General features: G+C 40.9%; 3 protein-coding genes across 7 annotated transcripts in view; all 3 read left to right on the top strand.

Moving 5' to 3' along the window:
• LOC114150880 (V-type proton ATPase 116 kDa subunit a-like) overlaps positions 1 to 7,533 on the top strand; it is a 28,083-nt gene extending 20,550 nt beyond the window's left edge. Inside the window, exons 18-22 of one of the 4 annotated variants that reach the window (XM_028027627.1) lie at positions 1,484 to 1,684; positions 2,416 to 2,433; positions 3,793 to 3,910; positions 4,024 to 4,195; positions 6,119 to 7,533. In XM_028027627.1, coding sequence (XP_027883428.1) covers positions 1,484 to 1,684; positions 2,416 to 2,433; positions 3,793 to 3,910; positions 4,024 to 4,195; positions 6,119 to 6,212 — 603 coding nt within the window. In that variant the 3' untranslated portion in view covers positions 6,213 to 7,533. The remainder of the gene's footprint in view (positions 1 to 1,483; positions 1,685 to 2,415; positions 2,434 to 3,792; positions 3,911 to 4,023; positions 4,196 to 6,118) is intronic. The other 3 variants (XM_028027629.1, XM_028027630.1, XM_028027628.1) reach the window with 3 other exon arrangements.
• Positions 7,534 to 8,026: 493 nt separating this feature from the next.
• Positions 8,027 to 19,892, top strand: rfng (RFNG O-fucosylpeptide 3-beta-N-acetylglucosaminyltransferase). Its single transcript, XM_028027636.1, has 9 exons — positions 8,027 to 8,289; positions 10,113 to 10,628; positions 12,554 to 12,602; positions 12,689 to 12,791; positions 13,424 to 13,577; positions 13,747 to 13,832; positions 15,047 to 15,212; positions 16,151 to 16,236; positions 17,509 to 19,892. Exons 2-9 carry the CDS (start codon positions 10,179 to 10,181, stop codon positions 17,582 to 17,584), a joined length of 1,170 nt encoding a protein of 389 aa, XP_027883437.1. The 5' UTR covers positions 8,027 to 8,289; positions 10,113 to 10,178; the 3' UTR covers positions 17,585 to 19,892.
• A 1,396-nt stretch (positions 19,893 to 21,288) lies between these two features.
• Positions 21,289 to 27,364, top strand: dcxr (dicarbonyl/L-xylulose reductase). Of its 2 annotated transcripts, none has more exons than XM_028027637.1 (9): positions 21,289 to 21,442; positions 21,560 to 21,650; positions 23,051 to 23,148; positions 23,386 to 23,540; positions 23,646 to 23,688; positions 23,993 to 24,092; positions 25,071 to 25,183; positions 25,778 to 25,895; positions 27,057 to 27,364. In XM_028027637.1, exons 2-9 carry the CDS (start codon positions 21,599 to 21,601, stop codon positions 27,158 to 27,160), a joined length of 783 nt encoding a protein of 260 aa, XP_027883438.1. In that variant the 5' UTR covers positions 21,289 to 21,442; positions 21,560 to 21,598; the 3' UTR covers positions 27,161 to 27,364. The 2 variants fall into 2 exon arrangements, with proteins under 2 accessions (XP_027883438.1, XP_027883439.1); XM_028027638.1 differs by having other exon boundaries at positions 21,293 to 21,442; positions 25,119 to 25,183; positions 27,057 to 27,218.
• The last annotated feature ends 120 nt before the right edge of the window (positions 27,365 to 27,484 follow it).

Below are 27,484 nucleotides of genomic sequence, written 5' to 3'. Positions count from 1 at the left end.
TTCAAATCTCGGTCAATACTGTCAAGAAAACAAAATACGACTGCTCACAGGTGGTTACTAAATTAGGAGGTGTTCTTGCAAAAGGGTTTAAAGTCTGAGAAACTCAGTGTTATCTATTTCTCGTAAAGTTGAACAGACAGTAGTGACCTCCAGGTCATTTAAAGAAGAGAACACTTTAAACAGAAAATCACAAAGATCTATAGACTTAATGTGAACTAGAGTAAGAAAATAAAATGATAATACCAAAAAATCTCTAACAAGAAGTCTTTGTCAGAGGGGACTGGGCTGTCCTCAGTCTGACCATCTGCTCATTTCAGTCTGTCCTTCAGACTTGAACAGATATGAAAAGTTTATAAATGAAATAAATGTTTCTACTCCATGTTGGAAAGCAACAGAATATTCACCATTTTCCCCATGTTCACTAGAACACATGATCCAAACTGTTCACTTTGAGTCAGTCAAAAATTGCTGACTCTCACACATTCAATACATTTTAGATAGTTTGTATTACAGTCATATTCAATAAATAAGAATATTATTTTTCAGTATCTCCACCACAAATGATGGAAATTTATTTCTCTGCATTATGATGATTTTTTTTTTGCTTACAGTCAATGAAAGCGAAATAATTTAATAAAAATGCAATGGTCTTAATGAAAAATGAACTCAGTGGAATTTCTTGAATATGCCTGTATGATCTTTGTTTCTGATATGGAATGTTCAAAAATTCTTTTATAACTTCTCAAATGGAAACTTTATCCTTTCAGTAAACAAACAAAAATAAAAATCATCTGTCATTTTTTCATGTATTTGTCACATCTCTGAAGGTTTCCACTTATTTCTGTGACCATTCCTGCTCTCCAGCATTCTCAGCAGCAGGTAGAGCAGAAGCTGTTCTATTATTTATAATCTGAGAAAGAAGGTCCTCACCAACATGATGGTGTCTCCATCAGACCAACACGATGGTGTCTCCATCAGACCAACACGATGGTGTCTCCATCAGACCAACACGATGGTGTCTCCATCAGAGGTCACCAGGAGACATCTGTCTTTTTTGCGTGGAAACAACATGTTTTGTTCACTTGACCAGGATTCTGATCCCAGGGCAGAGACACTGACTGCTGATACTGCTGCTGTTCTCTGCTTGTCTTCCATACTTTCTCTCATGAACTACACTATTTAGCTGTTTACATGTAAGAATTTTCATTATTATTGTCCCGTTTATGCAATTTGTTACATTTGCATAAATAAAATGGATGCATCATCCATTAGAGTTTGGAATGAAATTACATGTTGCCTTTTAAAAATGATGATGCCACTTAACATTCTCTTGTTTTTTTTAAAGGCTGGTCTGCTTACAGATCCTTTCTGTATTTGTCTTGTCTCACTGTTTGGCCATCCTGTTTCATGTGAACTGAGGACAAAAAGTTCCTTCTAAGGCTTGCTTTATGCTAGACACAGCTCTTGTGGCTTTTGTATCTAGTCACAGAAGAGGGAAGAAACCCCTGCAGAGAATCTAGAGCAGTCTTTAGAGCAAACAGGGGTGTCCTCATCATGCACCGGACTCACCCAACAGGGCACGCAGAAGTTCGGAGGGGTGCGGGTGGGCAACGGGCCCACGGAGGACGAGGCTGGCATCATGGACCACGACCAGCTCTCCCAGCACTCCGACGAAGGAGACGAGGTGAGCCCCTTTCACCACATGCAAAATGTTTAGATGGAAAAATAAAAGATTTATTGGCATTGCAGCCTGTCACATTACACCATGTGGCATTACAAATGTGCAACAGTCCTTGGTTTGTCTGAGATATATTTGCGTAGTAAATCACATTTTTGCTGTTGTGCAACGGGGGGTTAGCTGGAAACATGTTAAAGGAAGATATGCGAGGCAGAAGCAGATGACAGAGAGATTTCCCATTGCAGAAACATAAATGCTGGTTTTTCTGGGAGCTGGCTGGAGGGATTTCTGAATATAACACGCTCATTCTGAAGGATTCTTTTTTAGATGCACACAAACATAGACGCCAAACTAACCGCATTTTTAAAGAGGCATTCAACACAACTCGCATGATAAATGGATATTAACGTATTTACCATCAACCGAATCCTTCCTACCATAAATACTTTGCAAGGAAGCATCGATTTTAGGTCTGGAATTTGAGGAGAAATGCTTTAAAGTTGTCTAAATCACATAACTTTTATTATTTCTTACTACATTTGTTATGCTGTATATTTCTTCTGTTGGACTGCGAAATTAGTTTTTAATATTTGACACATAATCAGTCATGAGTGATATAGAATCAGTGATATCTAGTATGAACTACAGCAGTTAGAAACGCCCAGTCAGTTTGTGTGGATCACATGGTTTTGTCCTTGAATTCCTGCCCTAATCTTTCCCTTTTCCTTACTTTCAAGCACTCAGAAGAAGAACCGGTGAGAGCTCCAGTTTTGCATCTTCTTAGCATGTCTGAAAGCTGCCTCGCCCAGTTTGATTTACTACTTCCAAATTCCAGGATGTCTTCTGAAAGTGCATTATTAGCACATATGTAGCCTTTTCCTTATGAGTGCAATTCTCTGTGCCAGGCACGCATGTGTTGGTAATTATGAATGTCTATGTTTGAGCATGCAACTCTAAGTTTACTGATCTATAAAAACTGGGCAAACACAAACAAGTCTGGATTCACAGTTCACTCTGGATTTTTCCGTACTCCCCATCTTTAAAACAAGAAAGAGAAAGAGCTGAAACCTTAATAAATCTATTCTAACGTCATTCCACTACTCTGTAAATAAACCACACCACTTTGTTTTGGTCACTATTATTACTGTTTTGTTCTGATTTGCCATTCCTCCTCCAGCACTGGCTCTGTGAACTCTGTTTTTAAAAGTCAAAGGACAAAAGAAAAATTTGTAAAGAGGAAACCAAGCAGGTTCCAAGCCCAAGTCAACAATGTTAAGTAGACCAATGGCCTCCAGTGTTTCCCCCTTCCTGCTGCTTTGAAACAGGAAAGGATAGTCCTGGTTGGGGATGGAAAGAACACAGGGAATGTGTTGACCCGTCAGGATACAATAGCTGTGATCCTGCTGAGGAAAATGATGAAATGAAACCAAACAAACTGCTTCGCTTTGCTTTCAGCTCCACTACATCTAAATCTCCACTCTAATTGAATTATAGCTACTTTTTAGGATACTAATACCTTAAAAATATATCCATTTTAATACAGTGATACAGTCCTACTTTTCTTATATCTTGGATTACTTCTTAAGGCCTCCACGTTCTCCACCTGAACAGAGGAATGTTCTCTCTCCCAGCGATGCAAGAACTCAAGAACTGCAATCCTGATTTTGGAGTTCTTGCAGGTTTTTCTTTTTCTTGCGTACTGTCAGAGAAATATGAAGTTAGGGTGCTGCAGTGGGAGAAACCTCCTGCCGGCTCTGAATGCGACCTCTTGTGAAGTATGAAATGTATTGTCCAGAAAGCCGTTGTTCTTATTGCCGCAGCAGAGAGGATTCACTATGACAGCCTGTGGAGTGCAGGACGCATCGGACCTTTTGTGAAACCAGTGATGCACCTTTTTCTGGCTACAAATATCACTGGAAAAGCTCCAAATAACTGTCTGTTACATGGAAAATACTGTGTTTATTTTTCAGACAGTATTTTAACTGTTGCTAAAATACTGTCTTTTACTCAACATAGAAATAGTTTGAGGTAAAGCTTTCAGTATGAGCCAGAAGAAGTGACAACCTTTTCTGAGATGCTATGTGCTAGGTGACGTTCTGCTTCCTCCTGTACAGTTTAACTTTGGTGATGTGGCCGTCCATCAGGCCATCCACACCATAGAGTACTGTCTGGGTTGCATCTCCAACACAGCCTCCTATCTGCGCCTCTGGGCCCTCAGCCTCGCCCACGCACGTGAGTGACTCTCTGTGATTGAACAGCCGGGCTGTAACAGAACAAACCTCACTCACTGTAAGCAGTCAGATGTTCCATGTCCTGGTGCTAACATGACTGTGTTGTGTCTGCAGAGCTGTCTGAGGTGCTCTGGTCTATGGTGATGCACTTGGGTCTGTCCTCTCGCAGTGGAGGCGGCTTCTTTGGCCTGTCAATCATCTTCTCTGCTTTCGCCACTCTCACTGTTTGCATCCTGCTCATCATGGAGGGACTGTCAGCTTTCCTGCATGCCCTGCGCCTGCACTGGTCAGTACACACATGCACAGAGCAAAACACAAAGGAGATGGAGGAGATAGGTTGTTTTCACAGATTATCTGACATGATGACATCTTTAACAAATGTGGAGAAAACATAAATTTTTATTAAAGTTATATACTGTAGCTTGAATAAAATTACCTAGCAGTTTTTGAGAAGTCTGGATTGTTTAATGTATGTTTTTCATGTTGCCTATGACTGTTGCTTGTGGGGAGAGACATTTCAGTAATAGAAAAAATGTAAGCAACCTACTTGCATAATGTAAGTGAACTGGATGTAAAATTCATGAGCAGTAAATATTGTCCTAGTATCAGTATTGGACCAAAGAAAGCAAGACAGTTGCAAGCCTTTAAATTGTGATGCTTTTGATAGGTCAGATAGACTCAAAAAAATTATAATACCAGCTGTTGGGGGGGGGGGGGGGGGTGCCCAATTTAATTTTTTGTCATGGGGCCCAACATTCCTGGCGGCGCCCCTGGTTAGGAGTGATCATATTACACACAACATTCAAACACACATCAGTTCTGATCAAGCATTTGTTCATCTCTAAAGCACTTTGTGTTCCACCTCACTGCATAAAAAGTGTTTTATGAATAAAGTTTGATTAAAGTATCATTTCTAAGTTAACCTCTGCCAGTTTCACCGCCTTACATTCACATGAGGAATGTTAATGATGAGATACTACAGAGTTAGTTTATAACAGGAATCCAGGACAGGCCAGGAGCTCCATCATCTCCTGGTACCACCAGCACTCCACTGATCCACCTGGTACCAGAGAGGGTGGATGAATGATAGGGAGGATCATTACAGCATACCAACCTTATGAGGTCCAGCTGGGCCATAACAACAGTGAAAACTTGTGGAGCAAATGCTTCAGTATCTTTGGAATAGTAAAGGATACATACAGATACATATTCATATTCAACACTGGAGGAGAACGGGCTACGGTGAATGCGTTTGGGTCAACGTGGCTCTAGTGTAGCACTTTAACTGCTCAGCATGACACCAAAAGGACCATAAACTGGCAAATCCAACTAGTATCAATGCAGGTAGTCACTCTGTTTTATTATAATTTTGGTTAAATTATTTGCTTTTTTTAAATCAAAATGATAATAGTTTGATTTAATATGGAATCGTTTATTTCATTGTAGATGTAACTGAAAGCCCACTGTCTGTTGCAACAGGGTTCTTTCATCATTAAAGCTGTTTTCACAAAGATGACTGAATGGAAATGTATTCAAACGAAGCCACAGTCAGTGACCAGTCTGCCTTTCACACTCACTGCTGAGGAACTCTCTCCTACACAGAGACACACACAAATACACACCCAACAGAGTCAGTTTTCCACCTCCCCAGCTGTGGAGAGAAGCAGATAGAGGAATCTCTTATTTCTAGCCTCCTCTTTAAGTGTTGCCCTCTGAGCGCTCTAGCTGGCCAAATATTTGCCACAACTGGGAGACATTCCTGGGCACTCCCTTTGCCGACTGAGGCCAAAATGCAGCTCCTGCTGGAACACACTTTGACTTTTCCCTATTGAAATGACGTCATCCAGGCCTGTCCTCGTCTGGGAGTAGGATGCAGATTTATGTGTTGAGGTTTATGTGACAACTCAGACGGATTTACCATTGGGGAAACACACCATGTTCTATTTAAATAAAACAATTATCTTTTTTTATTAACAAAAAAAAGCTTGAAAGGAAAATGGAGGGCCACCTGAAACGTAAACCACTTAGCAAACAAGACTCTGGATGTGCTTAAACCAGACAATCAGGTCTTCACTCCTCTAAACGTTTCTTGCTTTATCACTAATGTGTGCTCTTTTGCGCATTTAACCTCAACTTTATATTAATTAGACTTGATTTAACTTTAATATGTTGAACAAATCTTTTTCTCCGCCTGGTGTTTTCCCCTTAGGGTGGAATTCCAGAACAAGTTCTACACAGGTCAGGGCTTCAAATTCGTCCCCTTCTCATTTGAGAGCATCCTGGAGGGGCGCTTCGATGACTGACCGGTCCAGGCCCGACCACAGTGCAGTCACAGTCCCCATCCAGTCCACTCTGCTTTGACAATGTGTTTGTGTGCACAAGACCTACTGCGGCTCTCTGTCTCCCTCTAGTGGCATCTAGTGAATCAGTGTTATGCATGAGATGTAACGGTCCTGAAGACATTTCCAGCGTGCTGCCTTCTCATGGCAATAATGAGTTGTTGTTTCTGTCATCCTTTGTCGTAAAATGTCAGCCTTCCTTCATTTTGCTTTTATCTTTCATGGCGAGTTATGTTTGTGTTGAGAGAACGTCTGAATCACTCGGTCTTATTTTGTTTTCTCAGTTCAGAGATAACAGATAGGGCTCTAGAAAGGAGCCTGAGTAATGTTTGAGTTTTAAAACCACTTCAGCATCTCAGCTCATTTTCAGTATAATGAATGGATGAGTATTCACTGACTGTTTATCACCGTCAGTGATTAACACTCAGTCAAATGTTCTCACTTATAGTTCTGAGTTCAGGACTATAAGTTAAGTTAAAAGTTAAAGACAAGTTAAAAGTTGAAACCAAAAAAAATCTGAAAATGGATCAATTAAAATAAAGGTGATCAGAGTTCCCACACAGTCTGGAAAAGTACGGAATTTCTTTTCAGCATGTTCCAGGCCTGGATATGTGTGGAAAAACAAAATAAGTGTATGGAAAAGTATTTATTTATTTGCTGTCCCATTGTCTAGATATTCTGGTTTGTTCTTAATTTTCTCTCATATATTCTGTCTTGTTCCTCGCTTCTGTCCTTTCTTTTCATTCTCACTTGTGTCCTTTCTTCCTCTCTCCTTCCCTCTATCTCTTCCTTATCCTCTTACTTCCCCCTTTTTGTCCTTTCTCTCTCTTGTCCTTTTTCTTTCCTTCCTTGTGCCCCATGTCCCTTCATCTTTCCTGTGTTTCTTCTTTCATTTGTCTCCTTTCTTCCTCTCTTGTGGCCCTCATTCTTTCCTTCCCTATGTCTTCTCTTCTTTTTGCCTTTCTTCCTTCATGTTTGGTTCCTTCCTTCAGTCATAGAAAATCATCTCCAATTATTTGACAACCCCCCCCCCCCCCCCCCCCCCCCCCCCCCATTTTATATCTTTTGCATCTCACAATCATCCTATTACTGTAATTTATATCAAGATTGTGGATTGTATTCTATTTTGGTGTAAAAATAAAAGTTTATCTTTAAATGTGGGACTGATTTGCTCCATCTAGAAAACTGAACCAAGCTGTTCCTGGTGATGTACTGTGGTTTCTGATGTTCATGTCTGACCTGTGTGAACTCTGTGGTTAATTAAAGCTGGAGTGTCCAAACAACATGCTGCGTGAGGTCTCTTTTAAAATGCTTCCTACGTGACACAGACTGAACTTGCTGTACTTTCAGAAAATAGCCGTTTGTGGCCAATCAACAGAACTTGGTGGTGATTCGAGGTAAGAAACATTGAATCCATGAGGTCTAAATTTTAATAAGTAATCTTCCGCTCTGCTTCAGAGCTCTAAAAAGGTCTGCTGAGCACAGACCGTTTTTAGGTCTGTAGACAGCACAGTGATTTCTTTCAATCATTAAAAATAAGGCAAAGTGTCTAATAAAACAGCCTGCACAATAACAACCAGATGTTTTTTTTCTTTGGTTAAACAATTAACAGAAGAAATACAACATAGAGTTGTAGGCCCTAATAACAAGAATATTGTAGTTCTAACTGATATCAGGGGACTCATACTCTTACATAGAGCTGCGATCCCCATCTATAAAAGTCTGCTTTTATTTGTTGACAAATTAATCGCTGTTTTATTTTGAAGGTTTGAACCGGATTTGCTTTACCTCCTCGGATGCAGCTCGAGTTTTAGGAATGTGTGTCAGAGTTCGGAAGAATAAGTCGTCTTTCTGTTGCTGTCCTGTCCTCAGATAGACGGCTGTCTGGGACCAGAGGCTCGGTTTGCACCGCCGTCAGAACCTGAAGGAACACGCTGGCTCCGGTTCCGGTCTTTACTTGGCGCCGTTTAGAACTAACAGGGCTGTTTGGGGTTCGTTTCTGTTGCTTCTCTATAGTGTAAAACAGAAGGACCTTATGAGGGTAAGTTGCTGATAGGTGATATTCTTTGTTCCACTTTGTGAATGTCTGTTCAGAGTTCTACTCTTCCAGGTGTTGAACCTGAAAACGCGCCCAGGATAACTCGGGATTCATTACTTCGTTGGGATCAGGGATTATTTGGGCAATCATGCTACCGCGGCTCCAAAGCGCCATTTAAAGAGCCGGAAATGACTTCCTTTAATTTCATGTAGCCAAGAAGAAGAAATATGCTAATGAGAAGGACTCTATTTTGACTTAACAATAACTTCTTCAGAGGTTTCCAGTGTGGTGGCAAACTTCTGAAATTGTTTTCTGTCAGTTTTATCTGTTGAAACCATTAAAACGAAGTTAACCAGAAATCTGCCCCATGATGCCTAAGACACAACCTTTACAGGAGTCTCCTTCAGTTGGGTGATGCCTCCCTGTGGCCCCTGCTGCCTCCTTCACACAGAACGGGACTCATTTTCAAACTAGATTTTTATTTGTATCTGAACCACACATCTACACAGTTTATGTCGTTACCCTACTAATCAAAGCTAGAAAACACACATACGTTATGCTCTGTTATTCATTATTTAATCCTATCTAGTTTTTAAATTCTGGGGATTGATCTATTACGATATAGAAAGAAAGTATACCGTCGTCATTGCTTATTGAACAAAGGTTAAATGGCATGCTGCTCATGAAAAGTTAACCACAATTTCATATGTTTAGCAGCAATGAATGCTAATTTGTTTTTTTTTTTTTAAATGAATAGAATAGAACAGAATAGGATAGAAATAGCTTTTAATGTCGCTCACTGGAAAAATTCAAGTTTAATTGCAATATTGGTAAGATAAGATCGGTGAATAAGATCGACTTCACTGTGTCGATCAATCACCTATCTCCCAAAATTAAGGAAATCGGCGCAGATAACTCGACTGGCCGATAACTCGGTGCACCCCTAGTAACAAACTCTGATGACAATTACAGTGGAGTTGCTATGACAACAAGAAACAAGCTTAGGATTAGCTCTCCCCTCGCTCTCATTTAACTTGTATATAATATAAATACATTACAACTATTACTCAATAACAATTTCTGAGTAAACTACCCACGTCTGTGTAATGATAAGGTAAATATCAGTGATATTTACAGTAGTACTTACTGCCAAACTAGCAAAATTAGCTAAGCTAATGTAGTTTTTATCTGCAAGCTAGGACGGCCATGTAGCATACGCATGTGTAACTACATGTACTTACTCTGCCAGTCACCAGAATCTTATATTCATGAAAAGAGTTGGACCTCCTTTACAAATCAGTTTAAACATTGACTGCAAAGCTCCTCCATGTGTTTTGCGATGCGCTTCCCTACCAAGATGGAGGTTGAGTGTTTGGATTCATACTTGTGGGAACTGTGAAGAGCCATGTTGTGATAACTTCTGGAAGGTGGAGTTTCAGAAAGAGCAGAGGCCCAATTTCTAGGCATGAAATTGCAAAGTCAAGTGTTTTTGGAGTCACATTTGATACAGCATTTCTATAACAACTGAAGGTAACATAGTTACTTGACTGTGCTAAAAATGGCACCATGTGCACACATAATACTTTAAAACAATACTGTTTATATCTAAAATTATTTATGAAAGTGAGCTCAGGCAACTGCAGATCACTAATTTTCCTGCTTTCAGAGCAAGCTCTGCTAAATGCAAAGTGTTTTCAATTGCAAATGCTAATCATGATAAATGACAGTGGTTATTATTATTTTTTGCATGATCCATTCGACTCATTTTGTATTGTTATTACAGGATATTTGTTGCTTTGAGTGAAGGTTCTGACTGCCCCCTGCAGGTCTCCATGTGATGGAATGATGCCAGCCCAGGACGGTGTTGGGAGCGACTGCAGCCCTGGAGGCTGATGACCCCGCCCCATTGGCCAGCCAGGATGCACATAGCCTCGGTGGGCGTCAGTAAGTCCTGCTTTCTGTTCTCTCTTGCTCTCTGCTCCCTCCTGCTGCTGCTCATCCCGGCCCTCAAGTCGCCCCCCCGCCAGCTGGAGCCGCCTCAGCCCCGACCCCACGCTAAGTCTGTCTCAGCAGAGCAGACTCACCATGACGACCTACCAGCAGGTACCGCCAGCGCTGGCGGTACCGACATGGCCACAGGGCTCAGTAGGAGTTCAGAGGTCATAGGAGCAGCTGCTAGAACTGACGTTCACTCTCCCAAGAGAACTGTGGAATCAGGGCCTAGGAATACTGACCAGCTGGAGCTGAAGGACATTTTCATCGCAGTGAAGACCACCAGGAAGTACCACAGGTCCAGACTGAAGCTGCTGATCCAGACCTGGGTGTCCCAAGCCAAGGAACAGGTGAGTGATGCTATATCATTTGGAGAAAAATGAGGAGTCAATATATTATGTTATTATGCTATTTCATCTGCTGATATTTTGTTGGGACCTGTTTGCTTTTTTTGTATAGCTTGTAAAATAATTTTAATTGTTCAGTCGCAGTGGTGTGAAGAAGTTGTTGCTTCATATTTATGGAAGCACAACATATCGGCACTAACATCGGTATCGGTCCCATGAATAAAACCAATATTTATTTCCATCTTGCTGCCGTTTGTTTCTGGAGGGAGAGGAGAGAAAGTTGGTCATGTGACAAAGACAGTGATGCAGCAAAGGACTGTGGATCTTAACTGAAGCAGCTATGAAGTCAGTGTGTGAGTGCTTTTTTCCACGGTGTGAAAAGAGAAGTGAAATATATATGTATAAAATATCAGTTATTGGCCAAAAAAACAATATTAATATCAGATAAAGATGTCGGTGCATCCCTACTCATTATTATTTATGTTGATTTGTTTTATTTTTGCTCTGATTAAAATATTTCATATGTCAGACAAGTATAACCTGAGTAAATGCAAAAAGCTTTTTTAATTAACTGATAAAAGTTATTTAGCCCTGAAGCTATCTGGCAGCTTGGAGTAGGTTGAAAGATTTCCAAAGCAACACATAAATCAAACTATTCGCGTTTGGTTTCATTACCCTCAGCCGGGCCTGATTACTGCCTGATGTACAGAATCTAAAAATTCTGCACATCAGGCGGGAAGAGCTCAAAAAGCAACGCCTCATGCCTCTATTGAAAGAAATTGTAGCGTAGCAGAGAGCAAAGGAGGTGGAGCTAGGAAGGATGAGCAGCTTGGTCACCAGGTGATTGCCAGCACCAAGACCAGCCCGTTGGCTCTGATTGGTTGTTGCTAGTTAGCGCTTGGAGCACTGGATAGAAGACAGAGGAGTTTTCTGGATGCTGGATGTTCCTGCTAAAGGCAAAACTGGTTATTTACAGGTTGGTCTGATTAGCCTTTTTCCCTAATAGACCAAATCACATTTGGAAACTTTAATGTTTACTCAGGATATCTTAGTCTTATATTTAAATGTTTGATGATCTGAAACAGTTGAGCTTTCAGAGGAAATGTCCATGCAGTCTGCATCTACAGCAGTTTGCTGTGTTTGAGCTTTGAATCCTTGGCCCACCAAGTTCTGAACACACACAAACACACAACTCACACCGGCAGAGAGCAGCCAGGTCTTCATGCCAGCAGTAAAACGAAGATTTGTTGCTGACAGTTAATTTAAAGTCTTTCCACTGCTGTTTATTTCAGTCTGCATGTGCACCGAGGGTCGCATATTGGTGCAATTACAGAAATGATTAACATCTGATTCCACTACAGCTGGTTGAACTTAACTTCTCTCATAAATGCTGGTCCACAGTTTGAGCCTTTCTCCTCTGATCTCCAGCGTTGCGTTGAGTTTTTTGTATTTTGTATTTTAGTCAACAAATATTTGTCTCTAAATGTACAAACATCAATGTTTTTGCCGTTGGTGCACCACAGATGTTTGTTTATCATGGTGAAAAGTCATATCTAGGATTGTCTGTAACTCGTGTCAAGATGCCCAACTCATCTCTCATTCTCATTAGCATATGGAAAACAGAATCAGATTCTGTTCTGCATACAATAGACCGGGATCAAAATGAGTGATGCACAAAATGTTTGCATCAATATCTCATGGTCTCTTTGTTCTACAACCACAGTCACATGCAAGCAGCTCCATGTCTCAGCTAGTGAAGCTTGCACACTAAGCGAAAAGGCTGCAGATGCCAAGAAGCCTGTGGTGGTCATAATGTTTGGCTCTGATCATTTCATAACTGCCAGCAGATGATCTGATTGGCCCTCATAACAGGTGGTGTGAACTGCTGTTTGTTCCCTTTAACACACTAAGGGGCCTTTCTGTTCCAGACCTACTTCTTCACTGATGGTGACGACAGGGAGCTGCAGCTGAAGACAGGTAAGCAGCTGAAGTGAAGAGTGTTGCTGTTCTGACCACATCAGCCTGTCTGTACGCCGGATTATTCTGGGATGTCTCTGCCTCAGGAACTAACATCATCAACACCAACTGCTCAGCTGCTCACAACCGACAGGCTCTGTGCTGCAAGATGTCTGTGGAGTACGATAAATTCATCGAGTCCCAGAAGAAGTGAGTCGGACGTTCTGAAACACAGATACGATGTCAGGGTTCCTATCTGGACTTTGGTTTTTCAACGTCTCAAAATGTACCGAGAAATGTTTGTATTTCTGGGCTTTCGTTGTCTCTTTTGTTCTTTATTGTTTTCTTTTTTGCCTTCTTTCTTTTTCTTTCTTCCTTTCTTGCTTTTTTTCGTACTTGCTTCAGTACATCCATCTGAAAATCAACTCTAGAGTCTGGGACTTTCATAAGAAAATACAGACCCATCCAATAACTCAGAATGTTATTGAAAAGTTAATTTCCTTCAGTAATTCCTTCACCAACTGAAACACAGATTATACATTGTTTTCATACAGACTGATGTTCTCCAGCAGTAATCTATGATTTTCGGCTTCCAGTCAATAAAAACATGAAATCGAGTTCAGAATAATTTTTTTAACACAGAATTACAACTTAATCAAAAGTATGTTTAATACTTGCTTAAAGGTTATTTTCGAACTGTGCTTTTAATCTGAGACATGAGTCTCATCAGAACTAGAATCTGACTGAAGGATTTAGACTGAACCAAACATCCAGCTATTGATGATGATGATGATGATGACTTTTTTGACCAATGTGTGCTGCTGATGTTCTGTGTGTTGTAGGTGGTTCTGCCATGTGGATGATGATAACTATGTGATCCTGCCCAGTCTGCTGCGACTGCTGTCCTCATACCATCACAGCCAGGACATCTACCTGGGCCGGCCCAGTCTGGACCATCCCATAGAGGCTGCAGAGAGGGTGAAGAGCGACGGAACGGTCAGTCTGCTTAAACCTTACTCTGTTTCCTGCTCCTCTCACTGCATCACGTATAAACCTGTTTAGAGTTAGCAGATTTGAACCGGCCGGCGTTTTAAGCCGTGACGTTTTGTGTTTTTCTCTTTTGACCTGGTAGCATTCGGCTGATTTGCCATCTTCTTCATTTCAGGTGTCTGTGAAGTTCTGGTTCGCCACAGGGGGAGCGGGGTTCTGCATCAGTCGAGGTCTGGCTCTGAAAATGAGCCCCTGGGCCAGGTGGGCCAACAGTCACATAGTTATTATCATCAGAAACAGAACGACAGGAGAAACGCTGCATTTATTTCCTCTGAATATAAGAATCTACACAAGCAGATGTGATGATGATTATCAATGTTTGTAAGGAAGCGACATTCGAGATGAAAAGAGATAAAATAACTAGTAGTGGGACTCGATTAAAATGTTTTTAAAAAATTTGTTGCATTAATTGCAGCATCTGTGATTAATTGATTGCAATTAATAAGATTTTAATCAAACTGCATATTGATTTGAAAAAAAAAGCAAAAACACTTTCCTTCAAAACCATTTTTGCTCCTACATTATTGAATAAATAGACATATGAACTCAACAATTATTGCTTTTAATCAGTTATTTAGGTTACTAAGGCATCAGATTGGTGGAAAGTTTTATATTAGTCATTCAGCTCGCCAGTGTTTCAGCTTGTGGCCCACTTCCTCTCTAGTAGATGATGTTCTTGTTGTGGATGAGACCCAGTTCTGTGACTTTGCTACCAGCTGGGCTAACAAAGGGGCCCAGTTCCCATCCCTGAGGGGCTTCATGTTCTGCATGGGGATATTTGTCTGCAGGGGGCCCAGGAGCCCATTCTAGATCCAGATGTTGAAACCAAGCTGCTTTGGTTTCTGAGTTTGTTGCTGCAGCAATGGGTTAAATGTTTAATGAAAACCTATAAAGAACATTCTGACATTTGGCCCCAGATGAGTGAGGGCAGAGGATGCTGCATCACTGATGTGGTGGGTTGAATGATAGCAGTTCAGAGGAAGGATTTGATATGATTTGAGACTAGATGTTCAGAAAGATGGAGGCTAGCACCACAGAGCTGTCCCAATGTCAGTATGTTCAGAAATACGGAGTGTTGGAGCAGCTCTGGACAGAGCTGCACAAAGTCCAGTTAAAACACAGAACCCATTTCAGGCAGTTTGGCCCTTTAACAAACAGGCTGAAATACCAGATTATGTAATCCCATTGTGACCACATCAGCTAATCCTGCTGAGTATTTCAGGTAGCTGGTGAGCTTGACGACTGTTGTGCCTTTATACGCTTTTTCTTTGATTGTATGTTTTTTTTTTGTGTTTAAATCGCTGCAGATACATTAGCAGTCATTAGCCGGGTCACACATTCACCTGGAGCGTGTGGAGTTTAAACAGCTGTTGTCGTGGAAACGTTCTAAATGCTGAAACATTTTGTGGTTTCAGTTTGGGGAACTTCATCACCACGGCAGAAAAGATCCGCCTCCCAGATGACTGCACCATCGGCTACATCATCGAAGCGCTGCTGGAGGTCACACTCACTCACACACACCTGTTCCACTCTCACCTGGAGAACCTGCAGAAGCTGCCCGTTCCCACCGTGCTCCAGCAGGTGAGTTAGCAAGCACCTCTTACTATTTCATTCATTTTGGAATTTTGATTTCTGCCCTCTTTATGAGGCACACTTTTCAGTTGCACAACACATAAAGCAATTTAGTTGATCACATTGCAGCAACTTGTGGCATTTTTGGGAAATATCCAAATATCAGCAACTAAAACTCACTGAAGAAAACTACCTGGACTGGGGGAGTAATGGTAAATAACTGAAAATGAGTGAGAATAAGAGAAGAGGATGGTTTAAAGGAAAGTGACAAAGAGAAAGATGTGTGGTGATTAAACGGGTGGTATTATGTATTATTTTATTGTATAATCAAGTAACTATGTAACCTTCAGTTGTTATAAAAATACTGCATATATTAAGCATAACTTAAAAGAAAATTGAATTTGCATCATAGCTGCATGTGACACCTTGAATTGGGCCGCTGTCTCTTTAAGAGACTCCTAGTCTTTCCAACACTCCGCCTTCTGCTCTTCATCACAACATTTCCCGATTGATGCCGTTTACAACCGTACTTACGAGTGTTGTAGTTGGTCTAATAAACCCAGTAGACACACAGTTCCTCCAGGTGTTGACTAATTGCTGCTGCTGCTAGTCTAGAGGAGCTGAGTGGGGGAGGTGTGAGGCATAAGCTCACTGGAGACTGCAGGTTCAAGGAGGAGCTTGGAAATCTAATTATCTATATTAATATTTATCATCTTGTATTTTTTTTTTATTTAATAAAAATGTATGAAGTGTGGCTAAACAGAGACATGTACAGTTAAACCCCAACTTACTGCAGTTTTACGTCCTGACTCCATAACTGAATATTGCTGCTGACCGTGTCCACATGTTTTATGACCAGTGGACCAAAGGGGCATCCAGTACCAACAGGGTGTTCCTGATTTAGTGTTTTTTCTTCTAATTTCTCATTTCTCCACGTCTTTCACAAGGTCACTCTGAGTTATGGAGGCTTTGAGAACAGAAGAAACGTGGTCAGCATCGTTGGGGGCTTTTCTCTGACTGAAGACCCCACCAGGTGAGCAGGAAGTGTCTGTTTCTGCATCAACTTTCTGAAGGTTTCCCAAACAACCTGAGCTCCTGTTTAGAGCTCTGAACTAACTGTTTCATGAAGCCTCCTGACTGTGTGGATGGTAGACCCTGTTTGATGTTCTTCAGTGGCTAAAGTTGGGACCTAACAAGCACATTTAGCTGTTATCTGCTGGGCCTTAACACCTAGATTAAGTTAAAGCTAGTAGCCAACCTTAGGTTGCGCATCTTCAAAAATGGTAAGATTCTTAGTTACAACTTTTAAAGAAACTGAAGTCAGCAAGACTGATTGTAGTAAACGTACACTACAGTATAAGTGCAGGACAAAGGGAGACTTTGTCCTATGGATGGATAATGTTGTGATGTTTCTTTAAACTGAGGTGACATTTTGGATCTGGAGTTGAATGAAAGAATTTACACGACACAAAACCTGACATCAAATAAGGTTAAACTTTGTTTGTTTTCAGTCATTTAGAATGATCAAAATTATTTCTGTTTGCTTGAATATTGAGAGTGAGTATTTATCGTTCAATTAACTTTAGATATTACCATTCACTAAGATTAATGCACCTTTAAACAAGTTTAATGTTCCTGTAAGCACCTCAAATGCTTTTGTGTGTGATATCATAAAAAAATGTAAAAAGCGGATATCTGTCAGCCTATATCGGGAATAGGCTGATGGATGAACCTCCATCAGTCGGCGTGTCCCAGAGCAGAACGGGCTCCAGAGGGAATCAGCACCAGAACAAAACGCTGCTATGGCCTGAAAAGCCGCTCAGTCACAAAGAAGCCATTAAAAGCAGAAGATAAAGGCAGATTAGAGTCCAGTGTAAAGACCATCATTACATTGGGGTCAAACCTTAGAACGCCAACCCAAGTAGTAATCCATACTGACATAAAACGGAAAACGTTTAGCCTGATTTATCAAGAAAAAAAAGGTTATGTATTTTTATAGTTTGGACTGTATTGAGGTCTTAGTTTGAACATGTCACAGATTCAGTTCTTGTCAGATTCAACCTCAGAGCTTGCATGCTAACCCACCACAACCTTTTTGTTTAAAAGGAACCTGACTGACTCACTCACTTAGCCTTCAGCCATAGAAAGTAGTTGTTTTTAGAACATCTGATAAAACATGAGCTCTGACTTGAGAGATGCACAATCCTTGCCTTATGGTAATACTGGACACACCTCCATGCTAAGGTAAAGCTCGACTTCTTAATGTGGAAAAAACTCAACACTTGTGTCTCTGTCCATCCTGCAGGTTTAAGACGGTCCACTGCCTTCTGTACCCAGACACTGAGTGGTGTCCAAAGTTAACACCTGGACACACAAACTGAACATCCTGGAAACAACTCAGCCCAAGTGTTTCAGCAATAATTCAATATGTCAAAAATAACTTCCCTGTTCCTGGACTGATGTCATGTCAGTGAGGAGATGGTCCATCCGCTGTATTCCTCCTGATCCGGGATCCTGGGGACAGCACCCTCAGTAGCCTTCCCCCCCTGCAGCCCCCTGGTCCAGCTCCGCCTGAGGAATCCCATGGCGTTCCCAGGCCAGCAGAGAAATGTATTCCCATACCCTGACCTGGGTCTGGTCCAGAGGGACATGAACACCTCCAGGAGGAATCCTGACCAGCCAGCTCACCTGGCTCCTGTCTGCTGCTTGTGGACAGTTAGTTATCTGCTGTTGTTTTGGGTCCACCCTGGTACTATAGTAGGTACATATTTTTATGCCATTTTTTCATAATTAAGTCAGATTTTCTGACTAAATGTTATAATCACCTGATGTCTGTTGCCAAAGCAACCCTTCAACCAGCAGCAGTGTTAACTCGGGGAACCTAAACACCCAAAAATCTGGGGATACTTGTTGATGATCCACAGACTGGTTCATTTTTTTACCTTGCTCACAGACGTTTTGAAAAAATTCCAGTTATGGAAAATGTGCAAATTGTGAGTCATTAGGCACACCTGGAAAAAAACAACAATCACCATTCCATTTTCTATCTTCTGGTTTATTGACCCAAACTATCATTTCCACTCTGGGAACCAGACTTGCAGCACTGGATGGAAGAATGAGTCATTATCACCATCAAGCCCCGCCGTCTCTCTAGACGAGGAGAGATGTCTGCAGGGAAAACATGGAGAGCAGTTTATAGATGGAACCTGATTTTACTCCTTTCCTTTGATGTGCAACACCTTTCAGTATTTTCATTTCCTTATAAAGACACGATGTTTCAGTTTAATACATTTTTTGCCATTTGTTTGAATGTTTTATTAAAATGAAGGAAATGTTTAAGATTCTTGTAATAAATGAGTAATAGCTTCTCAGATGTTAATGGAGCAGAAAAGAAATGATCAAAACTCACGGCACTCTTTCAGTCTGTACCTGATAAATGCTTTTATAGACTCAGCCAAATATCTTTTCCCAGTTTATTTCCTCTTTTGCACTCTTGTCACATGCTTTATGTTATCAGCTGTCGTTGAATATAGTATTGCATATTGTATTGATGTCAAATTGGATGAACTATATTTTTTATTTTTGTTTTATGGTGACGGAGTCGAGACATATTTTCACAATCAAGGTGTAAAATCTGGACCTGATGCTATCAGGATGAATATGGCTCAGATTGTTAACATGTACTTGTCTTTTTTTGTGTGTTTGTTTGTTTTTAGTTTTCATATACTTGGGTTCTGTGGTGAAGTTATTGGTCATCATCTCACCTGAAGGTGATTTTCTTCATCTTAAAAAACCTTCAAAGCTCCAACATGTCGCTGTGGTTCATGCAAACACTCAGAACCCTCTAAAACTGTGCTTCCCTTCTCTTTGTGTGTGTGTGTGTGTGTGTGTGTGTGTGTGTGTTCAGGGTGTAGAGGAGCTCACAGGCTTGTTGTTTCTGAGTTTATCAAAATCTTTGACAATATAAAAGTTTCTCTCTTTGAAGTAGTCTGAAGAAAGGTGAGCTCATCAGTTTTCCACTCAGTTCATGAATTTCCCGTATCATATCACGATGCATATGACCTCTGACTCCTTTGACATGTCAAACAGATCATCTCTGTTTGACATGTTCCCATGTTAGGTTTGACATGGCTGCTTTCAGCTCTTGTGATGTTTGCAATTGGTTGCTTGCATACAGAGACAATTTAATATCACAGGTTGAGAGTTTACAAGGTTTTTTTTTAGTGTTTGATTGAACCACTGATGGTGTCAGTTAGAAATCTTCACTGATTTGTTAAGACATTAACTAAAGAGAGATGATCTGTTTGATCAAAGTGAAGATGTTTACATGTTAACTGCTGCAGGTAAGATGATGACTGCTCATTACCTCCTACAGAACCCCTCCTCATGAAATTTAAAGTGTTGTTAGAGGCAACCTTAGCTTTATTAAGCATAATCATCAGGAGTTTTTTCTGCTCTAACCCTCTGTTTTCACACTGAGCCTGATGCTGCCATGTGTCTCAGATAACAACCCATCGTGTGTGTGTGTGTGTTTCTCCTGTGTGTTTGTGTAAAGCAACAGACTACCTCTGCACAGGAAGACTAGAACCCAAAAGCATGAGTCCCACTGTGGGTCGGTGGGTCAGACTGTTTCTGTTAACTCGTGTTCCTATAAGCTGCGGGACAAAATTAAAGCCTTCATGTTTCAGACTGAGTGACTGTTTTTGAAGCTGGGCATCACATTTCTCTGGGTTCAGAAAAGGTCGCTCATTTCCTGCCGTTAAACTCTAAAACTGGATGAATGGAAGCAGGAGAGTGAAGATGTGTATGTTGACTGACTTCTGCAAACATTTTTTAGTATCTCATTTGTAAATCTGAAGATTTCTGGCAAATGATTGTTTGGAGAGTTTTGACCTATGAGTGATGCATCAAAAGTTCTGAAATCAACTATCATTCTCAAGGAGGCTCCATCAGAACACACTGGACCAGATGTAGGGCCATTCCAAAAAAATCCAGGAAGTTTTTGGTGAGGGTCAATCCAGACACACCTTCAAATACATCTGGCCAGAAAAGTCAAGGCAATAAATAGGAGTCGATCTTTGAGAGAGCTGTAAGGGTTCAGCTGGAGGAAGTGACTTTTCAATTAAAACAAGCCAAACAATATCACTAAACTTAAGCAGAAGATAAGAAACCAAGGGACATGGACTGATTAATGACGACTACAGATGTTTATGATTCACAATAAAACCTACAGACTTGTCTAAAGGAAATCAATTTCCACAGCTACTGATATGACACCTAGGCTGAAGCAGTCCAATTAATTGAGATTAATAAATGATTGCAACAATCGTTAACTAATTTAGGAATTGATTAATCATTAAGTGGAGTATGCTGTGTATGACCATTTGCTGAAAGAACAGCCCATTCAAAAAATTTATTTTGCATTCAAAATGAAAAAACCAAAACAAAACCACTTTGTGAATCTGTTCTATACAGAAGTCATGAGCGGCAGTTTTACCTTCACCTGGTTTAAATCCTGTAAAAATACAAAAAACAAAACAAAGTGCTTACTAAAGGAATGCTTAAGCAATGAAATGTTTTTTACTTAAAAAATTAATTGAATTATTTATTTTCATTTTCTTATATATATCAAGTATTGCATATGATAAGCTTAAGTGCTTAAATAAAAAATCCACAGAATGTGGTTATGCGATTAATTGTCATAAAAATCAATCGAATAATCTTTAGTTCCCGCCCTCTGTGAGGCAGAGCGGCAGGACGGATGGCCGTCCGTTTAAACATCCCGGACTCCCTGAGTGAGTGAGTAGTGGACTATGGTCAGGTTATGACACACTGTAACAACTTCATGTGTGTGTGTGTGTGTGTGTGTGTGTGTGAGCAATTTGTTGATGATTCCTAAACGCATCAGTACATGGAGTTGATTTGGAAGCTGTGGTAGCCCAAAACACAAAACTTTATCCTCATTATTCTGAGATTGTTAAATGATAATGGGAGATTATTTCAAAATGATGACATACACGTTCTTCTTTTTGTTGCTTTTGTTTATTTATCAGAGTGGCAGGTGAGCTTCCAGCCCAATCAGAAGCTGTGTGCAGTGTTGAGGGTTTAGTTGAACGGTCATGTAAACACCAACTCATGCTCAGTCGATGAGAGAGCAGCAGCTCTGACCTGGAAGTGAAACAGGACTTTCCTCCTGGACTTTCAGGTTGGGTTTCTGAACCCGGATCTGCCTGCAAAAGGTGAGTTCTCTTCACGGTACCAGTCACATGAAGGACTGTCTCAGTTTCAAATGAACTGGAACTGAGACGGATCCACCGGAAACTTGACCGAAGCTGCTGTATGTTGTCTATTTGCAGCTGATCGCAGCCGAACCGAACCGAACCGAACCTCTCAACATGGAGATTTCATTTACAGGCAAACAGGCGCTGGTGACAGGAGCAGGAAAAGGTGGGAATAATCCTTAGAGGACCGGGACGGTACCACCGGCATGCAGAGCGGGTTCGGTTATGTGTTTATGCGGAAGTTGTCTCTCATTCCAGTGTTTTTAATAACTTTATCTCACAATCAGTCTAACGGTTTCAGTTCCACTTTACCGTGATATTCACAAGTCAATCCTTGACTGGAATATTATATAGAGAAAGATGATTAAAATGAATTTAGTGAAACAGATCATGAAGTGATTCTCATCATAGACCAGAAGAGATTCCTGCACCACGTGACATCATAGGTCAGTTCTGAACTGGATGACCTGAACCTCCACAATATAATCTGTTTTCACTTTTTGAAAGTCAAATTAGAACATGTTCAGATATTCTGCAGTCTGTTTGTCTGACTCCATTAGTTGGTTTCTCTGCTCTGTAACTCGGGTCTTATAGAAACATTCACAGTTAGTGTTCAGTTTGCTGAATTCACCACAGGCTATTTGACTTTTAGAAACATCAGAAGGAAGATCAGGGTTATGTCATCACAAAGGCTGAATAGTTATAGACCTGTCACCTTTAGTTTTTTTTCACAAAAAAAAAATATTTTTTTCATTTTTTACATTGTAACTATTTGGTGTAGAAATGAAATGAATCCATTCAGTAATAAAGCTGCAGCCTGGCAAACAGTGGCTCACTGGGAATCTTTAGTCAGACGATGCTTCAGTTCTCTGTTCTTTATTCTCCATCACAATCCATTCTTCATACTCCGGATGGTTGAGGCTTGGTGGGCGTTAAATCGCTACCACTGATCCAGTTTCCTCACTGCTTTCAAAATAAATTGTTGTACAATATTGTTAAAAATGAAGTGGTGAAAATTTTTTTGTCATTTCAAAAAAAGAAATTTTCCCAAAAATATTCGTGTGTGTGGAACCTCTGGATGAAGAAAAGACGGATTTGACATAAAATCAAGAAAATGATGGACAACCCTTACCTCGTCTTTATGAGGCTGTCATAGACGGAGAGCCTTCAGTCAGAAGCTTCTTCAGATTCACTGAATACAGGATGTACAATAACTCTTTGACAAATTTGAATTAATATGACTTACAGCAATGTTTAGTTTTACTTTGGGATCAATAAAGTATTTTTGAATTGAATGTGTGTTTGTTTGTAATACCTTGTGGGGAGCATTTTCTTGACACATACTACGTTGTGGGGACTGAAGCCTGGGAAACGCTCTTTTTGAATGGAAGTCAAAGGAAAGTCCCCACAAAAATAGCCATGCAAACATGTGTGTGTGTGTGTGTGTGTGTGTGTGTGTGTGTGTGTGTGTAGGTGTGTGTGTGTGTGTGTGTGTGTGTGCATGTTCGTGGATTTGTGTGACCCGGCAGCTTCAGTCTGGATGATGATGTATATTTTGTGTATCAGGTATCGGCAGGTCCACGGCTCTGGCTCTGGCACGCTGCGGGGCTCGGGTCACTGCAGTCACACGGACACAGGCTGACCTCAACAGTTTAGTGCAAGAGGTAACCCCCCCCTATGGCGACCCCCCCAACACACACACGCACACACACACGCACACACACACACACACACACACACACACACACACACGCCCACACACACCACCCCATCCCCATTCTTATTTGATACGAACTCCCTGACAGTTTGGCTTTCTGTAGCTTTGCAGACTTCTTGTTCATTCTCTCTCTGCCTTCACCTTGAAAGTAAATACTCTGACTTCCTCCTTCACCCCCCTCCAGTGTCCAGCCATCGTCCCAGTGTGTGTGGACCTGGCGGACTGGGCAGCCACCGAGGCTGCCCTGAAGGACGTCGGGCCCATCGATCTGCTGGTGAACAATGCTGCCTGCACCAAACTGCAGCCATTCCTGGAGGTCACACCTGACCAGTTTGACCTGTAAGGCCAGAATGACACCATTTTATTCTCCTAGATACAGATCAGGCCAAAGGGTGAGAACAGGAACTGAGTTACTGGTTTCAACCAACTGTTGTTGTTTTTCAGATTGTTTAATGTGAATGTGAAAGCTGTGCTACACATTTCTCAGGTAAAACAGCCCTAAAGTAAGATCTGCTTATTCAGCTTCTATTTGCATCTACATTAAATTAATTTATTGAATTCATCTAAACACTTTATTCATATTCTTCCTCACTAGTGATTTCCTCAGAATGACCCTAAAACATCTGCCACTGTCACTCTGAGGTGGACTTTATGCTGTGCAGAATGCAGCAAAACACAAAACTGCTGATGGCTGTGAATGCTTAACTGCGATATACACACACATAGTTAGATGGGCCATGCAATCCTTTACTGTAAACAACTGAAGTTACCTGTTTCTGTGTGTGTGGTAGATGGTGGCTGGTGGGATGAAGGCCAGAGGGTCGGGCGGCTCCATCGTCAATGTGTCCAGCCAGGCATCCCAGCGCGCCCTCAGGGATCATACTGTTTACTGTGAGAAACAGACGGCTTGACATTCACTGTCTTCTCCTTCACCACACTTGGAGAAACAAACGGAAGAAATGAAATATTTCATAAAATAAAAGTGCAATATTTCTTGCCAGCCCTCTGAGAGAGTGAAACAGTCATTTTCGAAAGAGTCATTGACCACAGATTGAAATATTTCTAGCTTTTGTCCTTTGCAGTTTTAATAATTGTGGCTATAGGTGAAGAAAAGCCAAAATTCAGTGTCTCAGAAGGCTAAAATATCAGATTAGACCAATCAAAAACAGATGCTTTGAGCACAGAGGTCAGGACTCTGAAAGGTATGTATGTTTCTGTCCACTCAATGCTTGGTCAGTCTCCATTTTCATTTAAATTACTGGATCAATGCGCCGAGGCATGGAGGCGACCAGCCAATGGTTCTGTGTAGGTGTGATGTTTGGTTTGAAATCTGCCTTCTGCTCAACTGCCCTGTTGGGTCTGGTGTCTCTCATCTTCCTCTTGACAACAGCCCAGAAATGATCAAAGGGGTTAAAGATCAGGGGAGTTTGTTGTTCATCTTCATCCAGCTGGTCAGCAGAGGAAGCATGAAGAGCTCTAGATTCTCCTGGTTGATGCTGCATTGACTGTGGAAACCCAGTGGACCAGAACCAGCAAAACATGATACCCCAAACTTTACCATGACCAGGTCCTGCCCTTACCAGGTCCTGCTGACCCAGAGTGACCTTGGAGGCTCAGGAAACATCTGCAGGTGTTTTAGTTAATCAGATGACTGGGGCTAACACCAGGAGTTTCCAATAATAACCTTTTTCACACTATTCTGATTTTCTGAGACACTGAACTTGCATAATCATCAAAATGACTAGAAACAGTCTTGGGAAATATCACTCTATATTATATGTGATTATAATACATAATGAGTTTCCTTTTCTGAGATGACTGGCCAGATATATTGGACTTTTTCACAGTATTCTAACTTTGATGTTCTAGTAATCACTTCCAGTGAGAGTTGCTGTGTTGTCATTCGGCCTTGCTCAGGTGCAACTAAAGGGGCCCTGGACATGCTGACCAAAGTGATGGCCCTAGAGCTCGGACCCCATCAGGTACTGCTTCACTCAAACCTGCAGGAGGGATTCGCTAAAGTAGCCCAACCTCAGTCTGTTTTAAACACCAGAACAGTCCCAGAGAACTCTTCTTGAACAGAGGACAGCTGCTCTTTTTCTCTTGTTTCCTGAAGCTGTTTGACCTCTAATCCAAAAGGCCACTTTAGAATTAAAGGTCCAAAAGTGGCCTCTAATCCAAAAAAGTAGGTATCATCAGCATATTCTAAATCATATCTATATATATTCGAGCAGCTCTGAGCTTTAATTAAACCATAACTTCAATAAAACTTTGTCTGTAAAGCCTAAGGTCAGCATGTATCCAGTCTACCTAGCAACAACACTGACAGTTACTGTCCGGAGTTTTTAAAAAGTTTTTTGCATGACCTCTGATATTATTTCCACACAGAAACATTCCCAGCTCATGTCTGCAGCAGAAACTTTTAACTGACAGAGCATCCTCTAAAAAACCCAGACATCAGTGACTTAGCAACAGAAACTCCTGTCAGTGTGTGTGTGTGTGTGTGTGTGTTCTAGACACACATCGTGATGCTGCCATCTGTGCTCACTCAGAAACTTGTTTTGTGGTCCAATCAGATCCGTGTGAACAGCGTCAACCCTACAGTTGTTATGACAAAGATGGGTCACCTGGGCTGGAGTGACCCGGAAAAAGCCCAGACCATGAAGTCCCGCATCCCCCTGGGCCGCTTCGCAGGTCAGATGCAAAGGTCACGACCTTGTGTGCTCACAGTGTTATTTGGTAATCTGTGCTCTTAAACAAGCAGCCTTCAGAGATTTTACCAATACTTTTATCTGAAACCTGACCAGAGTGGGACTCGCTTTCAACCTGACAGTTTATCACTTAAAATAACTGAAATATCTGAAATATTACTTCAGTATGTAAGAGTCCTCTTCATCCTTCACAGCTTTTTATGATTTCTTTAAAATTTTTACAATTTTCACCAAAAGAAGTTACTTTAGAAAATCCAGTGATTATCACAACTCTGTAAATGAGTTGGTGAACATCTGCAGTATCAATACAGAAATCACCTGCAACAGCATTACAAGAAATATACCAACACTGACCAGGCTGCTGAAACAAACTGTTAGAATTGTTCTTATGGTAAAATGTAATCTTGTTGATTTTCATCCTGGTTCCTTTCTGTTTTAAATATAAGAGTGGCTAAACTGAGTAGAGTCAGTGACTCTCAACACTGGCAGCCATTTCTTCTCTGGCCTGTTCCCAACACGTGGAGTAAGAGCTCTGCACGTGTCACTTCCTGCCTTTGTTTCGGACAACTCATAGAAAACTGTTTAAAACGTCTTTCGAATGTTTTCTGAACAAACTAAGTTTGACTTACAGCTGAAACCAGATATTTACATAATGTTCTTTTTATAAAACAAACAAGAACTGGCCTAATCGTTATGCTGTCTGGTATTAAAAGTCGATTTGAAAAGATGAGTCATTTAAAAACTAAAACAAGATCTTAGCATCAGTTCTAAAAGAAACGGGCAGCCAGTGGAGGGAATACATAAGTAATAAAAGCATCAAGGGCGTTATGGGGAAGATGATCCTTGATTTTACTAATCAGCATCAGATGATAAAACCTAGAGTGGAATCTGAATCAAAGATCATCGAACACAACCAGACGAGTTTAATGATCTGCTGCTTTCTGTCAGCAGGTTCAATTGACCAAATAAAATCACTTTTATTGTTTTATTGCAGAATATTCTCTGGTTTCAAGTTTCTCTCACGTTCCTCCAAATTGAATATATAAAATGAATGCAGTTTGTAGAAGCTTGTTTGGAGCTGAAGTGTGTGTTTGTGTGTAGAAATCAATGGAAAGTCCACATGTGTATTTGTGTGTGTGTGCAGAGGAGGAGGACGTGGTGAACTGCATCTTGTTCCTGCTGAGTGAGAAGAGCAGCATGATTAACGGAGTCGCCCTGCCAGTGGACGGAGGCCACCTGGCCTGCTGAACATCACCACGAGTTCCAGCTGATCAGAGGCAGATGTGCTGACAGCTCAGGGTTTTACCCCAACATTCAGATGGTCCAAAATGAACGGGTTCATTGTTGTTGAATCATGATTTTTAATTTGTCTGTGTGGTTTTGAACATCAGAAAATTACATCCCAGGTGTAGATGTAGATCTCAGTGAAATAAAAGCATAAAAAAGCCATGATATCATCCGGATTGATTAAAGGGATTTTATCTATTAGCCCTCAGACAATTAAATTATAATATGATTAATTTAAAAAATAATTAGAATAACTTTTTTGTTTTGTTCTGTGTCCTCCAGTTA

This window comes from Xiphophorus couchianus, chromosome 9, assembly GCF_001444195.1.
Source record: "Xiphophorus couchianus chromosome 9, X_couchianus-1.0, whole genome shotgun sequence".
NCBI classification, from domain to species: Eukaryota; Metazoa; Chordata; class Actinopteri; order Cyprinodontiformes; family Poeciliidae; genus Xiphophorus; species Xiphophorus couchianus.
This window is presented reverse-complemented; position numbering and strand designations above follow the sequence as displayed.

Bases quoted from the DNA above. Each gene is read 5' to 3' on its own strand.
- rfng (XM_028027636.1), top strand. From the start codon at position 10,179: ATGACCCCGCCCCATTGGCCAGCCAGGATGCACATAGCCTCGGTGGGC. The intron at 12,603-12,688 runs GTAAGCAGCTGA...TCTCTGCCTCAG, and splicing joins GGAGCTGCAGCTGAAGACAG to GAACTAACATCATCAACACC. The intron at 13,578-13,746 runs GTCAGTCTGCTT...TCTTCATTTCAG, and splicing joins GGGTGAAGAGCGACGGAACG to GTGTCTGTGAAGTTCTGGTT.
- dcxr (XM_028027637.1), top strand. From the start codon at position 21,599: ATGGAGATTTCATTTACAGGCAAACAGGCGCTGGTGACAGGAGCAGGA. The intron at 23,149-23,385 runs GTAACCCCCCCC...ACCCCCCTCCAG, and splicing joins TCAACAGTTTAGTGCAAGAG to TGTCCAGCCATCGTCCCAGT. The intron at 23,689-23,992 runs GTAAAACAGCCC...TGTGTGTGGTAG, and splicing joins CTGTGCTACACATTTCTCAG to ATGGTGGCTGGTGGGATGAA.